The following is a 12500-nucleotide window of genomic DNA, read 5'->3' as shown; positions in this document are numbered from 1 at the left end:
TCAGCGTTAGCGTTCCCACCCTGCTGGTGGACGGGTCAGCGTTAGCGTTCCCACCCTGCTGGTGGACGGGTCAGCGTTAGCGTTCCCACCCTGCTGGTGGACGGGTCAGCGTTAGCGTTCCCACGCCACCACAGCGCAGCCCTGCCAGAACGGCCGGGCACTGCCCCACCTCCGCGGGCACCGGGGTAAGTGCGGACGCTCACACGCGCACACACACACACACACACCTGCACTAAACAGAGACCCCTGTCTCTGGTGCTCATGAGTGTGTTTCGAGTGCCATTTTGATGTCGTTAACGTGTTTCTCGCGACACTCTGACTCGACTGCTTGTATAAGCTGTTAATAAGGCTGTTTGTGCACCAGTGTTTGTTGGGTCGGCATGTGCAGGATTAGTGTTTCTAGAGTGGCGTGACGTTAGCAGTCAGGGTCGTTCACCTGTGCAGATGTTCCAGATGTTTCTCACATGCACGGGAGCAGGCGTGGTGAAGCTACAGCAGTTTAAAGTGTGTGGGGTGTGGATCCGTGCTCTTGTTTACAGAGGTGTGGCATCGCCCCGCACTGGGGGAAGGAAACTGTTAGAGCTGAAAGAAATGAGATTAGTGCTGGCACACACACACACACACACACACATGCATGCTGACACACAAACACATTAATCTGTATTTGTGGTCTGAGGTCTGAAGGTGATTGCACTATTAATGAGGCGAAACCCCTAAACAAGGATCAGTCTTACACTGGATTACTGATGTTAAGTGCTTGTGTGTGTGTGTGTGTGTGTGTGTACATACACTGGCTGCATACAGTTTTGCTATTGCTGCCCGTTCTGAAGTCTTGTGCCACGTTGTACCAGCTCACTCTGACTCTACCGCTGGCCTATTCTCCATCCCAACGTTCATGCTGGTCTCTGGAGGTGGTAGATCTTTTAGCGTACCACAACCTCTCCGTCTTTCTCCTTCTCTCTCCACCTTCACATCTGGACTATACACACATCTTTCTTTGTCACATGTCAACTCTGATGTAATGTGTGCAGTTTTGTTTGCCTGTGTGGTAAACCTGCGTTTGTCTCTTTTGCCTGATATCCTTTGATATCTCATGTGTTGATGTCATCTGAGTCTTGTTTTCTGTTTACTCTATGAACAAAGCACCTTGATTATGATAAAGGTGCTACACAAATGTAACTTATTATTATTACTATTATTATTATTGTTGTTGTAGTTATCTGTGTGTGTGTGTGTGTGCGCGCGCGCTAATATCTCTGCAGTAAGTCTGTGGAAAAGTGCTGTTTGAAATCCTGTTTTTCTCCTCAGCCTCCGCCTCTCTGGAACATACTGCACAGCCTTTCCTGTGTTTCTCTTGCACACTGTTACACTGCCATGGAAAGTGTGTGTTTGTGTGCATGTAGTGTGTGTGTGTGTGTGTGTCTTTTGTTGCCCTGTAACCCAAACACTGATTGGCACATCCTAACCCTAGCTGCAACAGGAACTGGACCAGAACAGTCCTGTCCACCTGCAGAACTCACCACAGTCCTGTCCACCTGCAGAACTCACCACAGTCCTGTCCACCTACAAAACTCACCACAGTCCTGTCCACCTACAGAACACACCACAGTCCTGTCCACCTGAATGAATGAATGAATGTTCGATTTATATAGCGCCTTTCCAAATTCCCAAGGCGCTTTACAATTTAACACAGGTACAAGTCACAGACAACTAATCTCACACACACCGGTGAGAAGCGGCAGCCAATTGCGCACAGCGTACTCTCTACCGGGATCCACAGCCCCCTGGGGGACTGAATGGGGTGCAGGAAGGGGAGAGAGGACAGACCCTAGTGGCAGAGCACCATCCACCACTGGGCATACAAGCACACACACACAACTTTTTATTGAACATAGAGACACAGACACACACACTCGGGGAGAGACACAGACAGACACACTCGGGGAGAATTTGTCAGGGAATGCCAATTTACCTAACCTCCATGTTTTTGGACTGTGGGAGGAAACCGGAGATCCCGGAGGAAACCCACGCAGACACGGGGAGAACATGGAAACTCCACTCAGATCGGGACTTGAACCCAAGACCCCAGTGCTGAGAGGCAAACGTGCTAACCACTAAGCCACCGTATTGCCCACCTGCAGAACTCACCACAGTCCTGTCCAGCTACAGAACACACCACAGTCCTGTCCACCTACAGAACTCACCACAGTCCTGTCCACCTACAGAACTCACCACAGTCCTGTCCACCTACAGAACACACCACAGTCCTGTCCACCTACAGAACTCACCACAGTCCTGTCCACCTACAGAACACACCACAGTCCTGTCCACCTACAGAACTCACCACAGTCCTGTCCACCTACAGAACACACCACAGTCCTGTCCACCTACAGAACACACCACAGTCCTGTCCACCTACAGAACTCACCACAGTCCTGTCCACCTGCAGAACTCACCACAGTCCTGTCCACCTACAGAACTCACCACAGTCCTGTCCACCTACAGAACTCACCACAGTTTTGTCCAAGATTTGCACGGGTCATCCATGCTTACTTACACGTCTGTTCTTCTCTACTCTTCTGCCATTTTGGAGCTGGTTACTTTTGTCTTTTTGTGCAGGAGAAGCTGTGTTGAGGGAGGGGGGGAGATTAGAAAGTGGGAGTGGGGGAGTAGAGAGAGAGAGAGAGACATTCATAAAGACAGACAGATAGAGAGAGAGAGAGAGAGAGAGAGAGAGAGAGAGAGAGAGAGAGAGAGAGGAATGTGTGTTTAGAGGCAGTGCCAGGACTGGCATTTCAGCCATGCATTCCTCTCTATTAGATATGGAGATGTTTGGATTAAAGCGCTTGTTTATTTATTAAACACCAGATATTGTGGGGTGGGTCACTGCACAGCATAACGAGACAGATATGTTGTTATGAATATGCAATGTTGTGGATAGTTCTTTGCATTTAGGCTAGTTTGATATAAAGTTTGTATGTACATTGTTTTGGACACATTTCTAACAAGGGAAAATGGAGAAAAACACTGCGATGAGAAACATAAGCAATTCTTCTGATTTTTTTGGTCTCTATTGATATGCCCATGTCCTGTGTTTGTTAATGTGGGTGTATTTATATTCTTCTTTGTGTGTTTATGATGGTGTTTTTATATTCTTCTGTGTGCGTGTCTTCTAGGGGTCCCTCTCCCAGATGGCAGCCCGCCCCGGGTTCCAAGGCGGCCATGTTGGTGAAAGTGAGCAGTGCTGGCAGGACCCAGGCCGGAGCTGCCGTTAGCCCACACCACCTCCTCCACCTCAGCATGTCCAACACCAGCTCCGCCTCCCCTAAGGCCTCCCAAGTCCCGCCCTACGCCACTAAAGCCGGCCCCTTCGGCAAGATGCCCCTCCCCGAAGAGCCCAGGCAGGCCTTCCACCTGACGGGGTGTGACGACAGCACCTTCGACTCCTTGTGCCCGAGTTCCCAACGCCTCGGCCAGGCCGCTCCCCACCCGTCTTCCCCACCGTACGGGGCTCCAGCTCCTCCCCCCATCTACGACGAGCCGCCTGCCACGGACCCCCCGATTTACGACGAGCCCCCGGTGGAGATGGAGGTGGAAGGAGCTCACCTCTCCTCCCGCGGCCCCTACGTCTCCGCATACAGCCTGCCGCGCAGTACCCAGCCGCCCAAGCTCCTCCCCTTCCCTCCCGGCAAGCACAAACGCAACCCGTCCGCGGGGGAGTACAGCCCGGCCGGCCGGGAGTGCATCAAGCACATGGTCAACGTGGAGCCGGGCTCCTCCAGGCTCCAGCAGCCACTGGGCCCCCCCACGCAGCCCCCGGCCCCCCGGAAGGAGGTCTCCCTGGAGAAGAAGCGGTCGTGGAGGGCACCGGAACCGCACCACAGTCGGCAGAGCAGCCTGGCGTCGCAGGAGTACCCCGGCCCCGGGCCCGTCGTCTACCAGGACTCGGGCTACTCCACAGGGCCCTCTCCCAGCCTGCGACGGAGGAGCCGGAGACGCGGGGCGGGGCCCGGCCGGCCCGGGTCGGCGGGGAGCGGCGGGGAGCTGGGCGCGCTTAGCGAGCAGCTCCTGGCGGAGGTGAAGGCGGCGGTGGGACGATCCGCCCCGGCACACGGCAGCAAGGCCAGCCTCGACACCGACGCCGGATCGGAAGCTTCCGGAAGCGGCGGGGCGCGCTCCCCACCGGGCTCGCTGAAGGGCGGGGCCCGGGCCCCGGGGGAGGACGTGGCGGGCACCGGGCGATCACTGCGTCGCATCGGAGGGGGCGGGGACGGCCCACAGGGGGAGGGGACGGCTGGAGGACAGAAGAGGACGTATGAGAAGGTGGACTCACTGGAGAAGAGGGAGACATCTCAGACCAGTCTGTCCTCGCCAGAGCCACCCACATCCATCTCACAGGTACAGCTGTAACAGAGGGAGTGTGTGTGTGTGTGTGTGTGTGTGTGTGTGTGTGTGTGTGTGTGTGTGTGTGTGTGTGTGTGTGTGTGTGTGTGTGTGTGTGTGTGGATGCAAATGTGTTGTGTGACTCAGGTGTGTTTGACTCACCACGTGACTCAGTCTCTCCCTCGTTTGCTTTTTGTGGACCTCAATACAATTTCAAAAACTCTGATTGGAAAAACTAAAACTTAACAAAAAACTACATGTATGTATGTTATTTACTTCAGGTGTCCGGAATAATTGATCACACTGCTGCAGATGAGTCTCACGCATCTCTTTTCGTTCTATCGTTCATTAACGGAACATGACAGGACTAGAGAATGTCAACTCTAGTGTTCCTCCTTTGCCCCACGGTGCGACCCCCGCACTCCCTCAACTGCCCCACGGTGCGACCCCTCACTCCCTCAACTGCCCCACGGTGCGACCCCTCACTCCGTCAACTGCCCCACGGTGCGACCCCTCACTCCGTCAACTGCCCCACGGTGCGACCCCTCACTCCCTCAACTGCCCCACGGTGCGACCCCTCACTCCCTCAACTGCCCCACGGTGCGACCCCTCACTCCGTCAACTGCCCCACGGTGCGACCCCTCACTCCCTCAACTGCCCCACGGTGCGACCCCTCACTCCCTCAACTGCCCCACGGTGCGACCCCTCACTCCGTCAACTGCCCACGGTGCGACCCCCTCACTCCGTCAACTGCCCCACGGTGCGACCCTCACTCCCTAAACTGCCCCACGGTGCGACCCCTCACTCCGTCAACTGCCCCACGGTGCGACCCCTCACTCCGTCAACTGCCCCACGGTGCGACCCCTCACTCCGTCAACTGCCCCACGGTGCGACCCCTCACTCCGTCAACTGCCCCACGGTGCGACCCCTCACTCCCCTCAACTGCCCCACGGTGCGACCCCTCACTCCCTAAACTGCCCCACGGTGCGACCCCTCACTCCGTCAACTGCCCCACGGTGCGACCCCTCACTCCCTCAACTGCCCCACGGTGCGACCCCTCACTCCCTCAACTGCCCCACGGTGCGACCCCTCACTCCCTCAACTGCCCCACGGTGCGACCCCTCACTCCGTCAACTGCCCCACGGGTGCGACCCCCTCACTCCCTCAACTGCCCCACGGTGCGACCCCTCACTCCGTCAACTGCCCCACGGTGCGACCCCTCACTCCCTCAACTGCCCCACGGTGCGACCCCTCACTCCCTCAACTGCCCCACGGTGCGACCCCCTCACTCCCTCAACTGCCCCACGGTGCGACCCTCACTCCCTCAACTGCCCCACGGTGCGACCCCTCACTCCGTCAACTGCCCCACGGTGCGACCCCTCACTCCGTCAACTGCCCCACGGTGCGACCCCTCACTCCCTCAACTGCCCCACGGTGCGACCCCTCACTCCGTCAACTGCCCCACGGTGCGACCCCTCACTCCCTCAACTGCCCACGGTGCGACCCCTCACTCCGTCAACTGCCCCACGGTGCGACCCCTCACCTCCTCCCTCAACTGCCCCACGGTGCGACCCCCTCACTCCGTCAACTGCCCCACGGTGCGACCCCTCACTCCGTCAACTGCCCCACGGTGCGACCCCTCACTCCGTCAACTGCCCCACGGTGCGACCCCTCACTCCCTCAACTGCCCCACGGTGCGACCCCTCACTCCCTCAACTGCCCCACGGTGCGACCCCTCACTCCGTCAACTGCCCCACGGTGCGACCCCCTCACTCCCTCAACTGCCCCACGGTGCGACCCCTCACTCATCCGTCAACTGCCCCACGGTGCGACCCCCTCACTCCGTCAACTGCCCCACGGTGCGACCCCTCACTCCCTCAACTGCCCCACGGTGCGACCCCTCACTCCCTCAACTGCCCCACGGTGCGACCCCTCACTCCTCAACTGCCCCACGGTGCGACCCCGCACTCCCTCAACTGCCCACGGTGCGACCCCTCACTCCCTCAACTGCCCCACGGTGCGACCCCTCACTCCGTCAACTGCCCCACGGTGCGACCCCTCACTCCCTCAACTGCCCCACGGTGCGACCCCTCACTCCGTCAACTGCCCCACGGTGCGACCCCTCACTCCCTCAACTGCCCCACGGTGCGACCCCTCACTCCCTCAACTGCCCCACGGTGCGACCCCTCACTCCCTCAACTGCCCCACGGTGCGACCCCTCACTCCGTCAACTGCCCCACGGTGCGACCCCTCACTCCGTCAACTGCCCCACGGTGCGACCCCTCACTCCCTCAACTGCCCCACGGTGCGACCCCCTCACTCCGTCAACTGCCCCACGGTGCGACCCCTCACTCCCTCAACTGCCCACGGTGCGACCCTCACTCCGTCAACTGCCCCCACGGTGCGACCCCTCACTCCCTCAACTGCCCCACGGTGCGACCCCTCACTCCCTCAACTGCCCCACGGTGCGACCCCTCACTCCGTCAACTGCCCCACGGTGCGACCCCTCACTCCGTCAACTGCCCCACGGTGCGACCCCTCACCTCCGTCAACTGCCCCACGGTGCGACCCCTCACTCCCTCAACTGCCCCACGGTGCGACCCCTCACTCCCTCAACTGCCCCACGGTGCGACCCCTCACTCCGTCAACTGCCCCACGGTGCGACCCCCCTCACCTCCCTCAACTGCCCCACGGTGCGACCCCTCACTCCGTCAACTGCCCCACGGTGCGACCCCTCACTCCGTCAACTGCCCCACGGTGCGACCCCTCACTCCCTCAACTGCCCCACGGTGCGACCCCTCACTCCCTCAACTGCCCCACGGTGCGACCCCTCACTCCGTCAACTGCCCCACGGTGCGACCCCCAGCACTCCTTCAACTGCCCCACGGTGCGACCCCTCACTCCCTCAACTGCCCCACGGTGCGACCCCTCACTCCGTCAACTGCCCCACGGTGCGACCCCGCACTCCGTCAACTGCCCCACGGTGCGACCCCTCACTCCCTCAACTGCCCCACGGTGCGACCCCTCACTCCGTCAACTGCCCCACGGTGCGACCCCTCACTCCCTCAACTGCCCCACGGTGCGACCCCTCACTCCCTCAACTGCCCCACGGTGCGACCCCTCACTCCCTCAACTGCCCCACGGTGCGACCCCTCACTCCCTCAACTGCCCCACGGTGCGACCCCTCACTCCCTCAACTGCCCCACGGTGCGACCCCTCACTCCCTCAACTGCCCCACGGTGCGACCCCTCACTCCCTCAACTGCCCCACGGTGCGACCCCTCACTCCCTCAACTGCCCCACGGTGCGACCCCTCACTCCCTCAACTGCCCCACGGTGCGACCCCTCACTCCCTCAACTGCCCCACGGTGCGACCCCTCACTCCCTCAACTGCCCCACGGTGCGACCCCTCACTCCGTCAACTGCCCCACGGTGCGACCCCTCACTCCCTCAACTGCCCCACGGTGCGACCCCTCACTCCGTCAACTGCCCCATGGGTCACACTCCAGTGTCTCCGGTGTGGAAGGTCTGAGTGAAACGGCAAAACAACAGTCGCCATCCAGTCGCCATGGAAGCGATACAGCAGCAAGACGCTGACTAAGGGTTTCCTGCCTTGGAGGGAGCAAGTGAGAGAGAGAGAGAGAGAGAGAGAGAGAGAGAGAGAGAGAGAGAGAGAGAGAGAGAGAGAGAGAGAGAGAGAAGGAGAGAGAATGTCAGAGGGGTGATTGTAAAGATTTAGATTAGGCAGATTGTTGTGGTGATTGCTGATAATTTGATCATATCACTTAGGATAATTTAGAGGCTCTGACTGGTGCAACCCTGGACCTGTGGAACGTGAGCATTGTTACTGCTGTTTATCAGATCATACTTTGTTATTGCTATTTATGCTATTTATCAAATCACGCTATTTCCTTCTGCTACCAAGAAGCCTTTCCTCTGTAGGCAATTATCAAGAGAGGGAGAGAAAGAGAGGGAGTGAGAGAGAAAGAGAAATAGGGAGTGAGAGAAAGAGGGACTAAGGGAGAGTGAGAGAAAAGGGAGAGGGAGAGAAGAGGCACTAAGAGAGAAAGAAAGGGAGTGAGAGAGAATGGGATTGAAAGAGAAAGAGTGAGTGAGAGGGAATGAAAGTGAGTGAGAGAAAGGAGAGCATAACCACATGACACACACAAACTGATGACCATTGGTTGTGGTATAAAGGGAGAATGAATGTGAATTCAATATTTAATTGCGTGACATCTACACACACACACACACACACAAACACACGTGGGCCTGGAGCTTTTCAAAGGCTTTCCACAGCTTAGTCACCTCCACTATATAGAATTGAAAGAATCATAAAGACCTCACACAGACAGGGGCAGAAAGAGAGGGATGGACAGAGGGATAAAGAGTGAGGAAGAGGAGGATGAAGATAATTTAATAAAGAGAGGGATGAGAGGAATGTGAGCCAGCAGAGGAAAGCTAACTTTGGTTACAGTCAGCACTGCTCAGGTGAGAACATCTAGTATAATAGCACTGGAGATATATATACGTGTGTGTGTGTGTGTGTGTGTGTGTGTGTGTGTGTGTGTGTGTGTGTGTGTGTGTGTGTGTGTGTGTGTGTGTGTGTGTGTGTGCACGCATGTGTGTGTGTGTGTGTGTGTATGTCAGTACAATAGATTTACATGTGGGAATCTAGCTCCTGTGCTGTGAAGCAAGTAGGTCACAGATACAGATTCAGAACCACAGTCCTTTTCCTGTTGTCTCAGAGGAGAGAGAGGGAGAGAGAGAGAGGGAGAGAGAGAGAGAGAGAGAGAGAGAGAGAGAGAGAGAGAGAGAGAGAGAGAGAGAGAGAGAGACACTGTGTGCACCTCCAGCTTTAGGTGTTTTGAGATTGTGCTCCTTTCAGGCTATTAGCATTTGTGTGCTAGCTGTGAGTCAGTGTGTGTCTGATTTTCCCACACTGGTGCATAGCAGGGGTCGCTAATGCTGCTGGCTACCACATCATTCCTCCCGCAGCACGACATTTAAACAACTGGAACAATAAACTAACCTCTATTCTCTACACCTCTCCATAAACAATTTTTCTCTCTCTGTCTGCCTGTCTGTTTCTCTCTCTCTCTCTCTCTCTCTCCTCTCTCAGAATCCCTGGTTCAGGTCCATTAGTCCATTTGTTGCATTAGTAAGAAGGCGAGAACTTCCCCTCCAGCCAGGCGTTCCTACTCAAGTGTGTTTCTCTGGACAATAGGGACTCATTGACCTTGTGTTGTATGTGTGTGTGTGTGTGTGTGTGTGTGTGTGTGTGTGTGAGTGCCCACAATTTTGGTACTATAGCAAGACAGCAAAACATGACAAGCCACAGTGCATTAGAGTTGCATCTAATTATTAATATCCCACAAATATTTTGCATTTCTGTGTAGTTTGGACATTGAAAGTTTACGCATGGTGCTTCTCTGCATTCAACATCATTGAGACTTTAGACAGAAGCTTCAATCGAAGCTCTTTCCACCACTGACTGAGCAGAGCAGGTGGGAACAGCGCTGAGGAACAGGAGGAGGAACCATGCCATGTGTCCATCACGCTGCACGTGGCTTTGCCCCCGACGTGCTGCTTCTGGCCCGGGAGGAGGGGGGAGGGGTCGAGGTCAGGGGGCCCAGTCCCCGAGTCCTGCACATGCCAAGTCGCCTGCCAGTTTCCCTCGGCTGCGGCGAAAAAAAATACGAAACACGCGGGCGTCCTGCCTGAGGGCCTACGCAAGAGCATCTGAGAGTCATGAACTCCAGTAAGAGTGGTGTTTTAGAAAAGGTCATAATAATGGCTCAAAGGTGGAATGGGCTGAGATTCACCGCCTCGAAGTGCAGGAAAAGGATCAACAAGTAGTCAGGACGCCAACAGGACATTTGCAGTAAGCCAGACACCTCACCACAGGTCATTCAGGTCTACATTTAGGTATAGATATAGTAATGGATAAATAAGTCATGTCTCGTCTTCAAAGTGCACTAATGTTCAATTTAGCTTTTAGTAGTCTGTTCATATCATTGTTCTTTAGGTGGGGTGTGATACTTGTACCTAATACCTTCAAAGATAAAAGGCAAACATATTGTCTATTTACATTTCCTTAATTAATAATTGCACTTTCTTACTTGATGTTGTCTAATATCAACATGTATCGTATCGTGAACTCTGCATGTGTACATATCATATCATGAATTCCTTATCATGATTATGTATCGTATCGTGAGCTCTGTATCATGCCTGTATCATCGTGAGCTCTTTATCATGATAATTTCGATGGGCTTTCGATGCCCATCCGTCGCATTGAAAAGAGTGTGAATGACATTAATGTGCAGACAGAATGCGTCCCGCTGCTCTCACTGCCTGGTATCTGAGGCCATAAGGACCAAAACAGATGCCTGGCAGGTTGAGCCATGGCCCTATAGACACCCCCATAGACACAACACATGTGCCACGGCTGGAGAGAGACATAACCATTCAGCCAGACGGCGATAGCCTCCACTAAACAAGGTCCCACTACAGGTGACCCCCAGACGCCAAGAAAACACGAGTCTTTTTACTAGAAAGAGGTTACAAGTCACGGACTTGCTTCGAGCGTTGATCTTTCCACGATACTTACATACTTTAAAAACCCTCAAGTGCTGTAAGCTTGGATGGAGCTGGAGAGGTTCAGGCAGAAGTGGGAAGTGATTTAACCTGGAGGAGAAGAAGGATGGAGTGATGAGGTGGAGAGGTTCAGGCAGAAGTGAGAAGTGATTCAACCTGGAGGAGAAGAAGGATGGAGTGATGAGGTGGAGAGGTGGATTTGGAGGACGTTGCTGAGTCTTCACTATAATCTCTATGGTGGTGATCAGTGGTTGTGCACAGACTCCCTGTTCTGTGGCTCATATGCTTCATTAGTTGGGAAATCAACCATTATGCCCCCCCCTTCTCTCTCTCTCTCTCTCTCTCTCTCTCTCTCTCTCTCTCTCTCTCTCTCTCTCTCTCTCTCTCTCTGTAATATGGTTAAAGCACATATGCTGGGCTTGGAAAATCTGACTTTAAGGTCTGGTTCATTTTGAAAGGCTCATATATGATCTTCATCATGCCATATGAGACTCCCCAAGACTGATGTCTCCCTCCCATTGACCCAGCCAGTGGAATGGTGAACTCATCAGCTCGTTTTGCCGCTCCAAACAACCGCATCATTAAAGCTGTATCGCATGTGGCAGTCGTCCGCCTTCATTTAACGGTTCATAAATGGGAACGCAATCCCGCCGTTTGTGGCACTCCTATAAGCAAAACACGGCTACCGCAGTTACGAGGTCGACTATCGGTTTTAACACTCTCTGGTTTCATTGTTCTTGTGCTAAGCAAAGCCTTCTTTTCTTTGAGCAATTCAGAACCCCTTTGTTTACTGCATAAAAACTGGTTATTAATTAGATATACGGGATTATCATTACTATAACGATATAATGTTTTATAAGATGATGAATAGGGTGCATATGTCAAGGGTAAGTGATATGGATACATAAGTCATTCCATGTACAGTAATGTAATATGGAGGTGATGTTAAGAGCTTTGGGAGCTGAGAGGGGCAACGAGGGAGAGAGGAGGCAGTGATGTTTGATGCTGGGATATGATTACCATATTGGGTCACCTATTTTGGAAGCGAGTTACAATACGTGTGAATGTTTCCAGGTTTCTGAGCCTGTTCAGGTTATTAGGGGGGGTTCTGAGTAAGCTGATCGTCTGATGCCTGCATATGACACACACTGTTGCGTGGCCCCTCTTTCAGACATACTGTATGCAGTCACTTAAATACAGTCAGACTCCTCAAGTCAAACTGTAGGAAATGAAATAGCTGCTTGCATCTTTTCCTTCAGCACTGATGTTGATTTCATTCCTGCTCTCTCTTTCTCTCTTCTGCCTCCCTCGTTCACGCCTCTCCCACTTAGACAGGAACACTGGAATCCAAAGGCCACTCAGACCTCCAACCGATACACGGTGACGATGAAGACAACGACGACGACGGCAGGCCGGGTCACGGCACCACCTCTAGCCGCGGCCCCTCCCCCAGCCCTCAGACCCGTCACGCTACACCCAGCTCCACCTACCAGTACCCCTACACCACCCTATGCAAGC

At 54.7% G+C, this 12500-nt stretch overlaps 1 protein-coding gene across 2 annotated transcripts in view; it reads left to right on the top strand.

Annotated features, from left to right (window-relative positions):
* arhgap46b (Rho GTPase activating protein 46b) overlaps window positions 1-12500 on the top strand; it is a 65752-nt gene that overhangs the window by 36211 nt on the left and 17041 nt on the right. The window contains exons 1-3 of one of the 2 annotated variants that reach the window (XM_076983673.1): window positions 1-185; window positions 3177-4398; window positions 12314-12500. The exon at window positions 1-185 is cut by the window's left edge and continues 556 nt beyond it; the exon at window positions 12314-12500 is cut by the window's right edge and continues 459 nt beyond it. In XM_076983673.1, the coding sequence (XP_076839788.1) occupies window positions 3223-4398; window positions 12314-12500 (1363 nt within the window). In that variant the 5' untranslated portion in view covers window positions 1-185; window positions 3177-3222. The remainder of the gene's footprint in view (window positions 186-3176; window positions 4399-12313) is intronic. The other variant, XM_076983672.1, reaches the window with a different exon arrangement.

The sequence above is a fragment of the Brachyhypopomus gauderio genome, chromosome 21 (assembly GCF_052324685.1).
Source record: "Brachyhypopomus gauderio isolate BG-103 chromosome 21, BGAUD_0.2, whole genome shotgun sequence".
Lineage (NCBI taxonomy): Eukaryota > Metazoa > Chordata > Actinopteri > Gymnotiformes > Hypopomidae > Brachyhypopomus > Brachyhypopomus gauderio.
The sequence above is the reverse complement of the archived record's forward strand: the minus strand, read 5'-3'. Positions and strand labels throughout refer to the sequence as shown.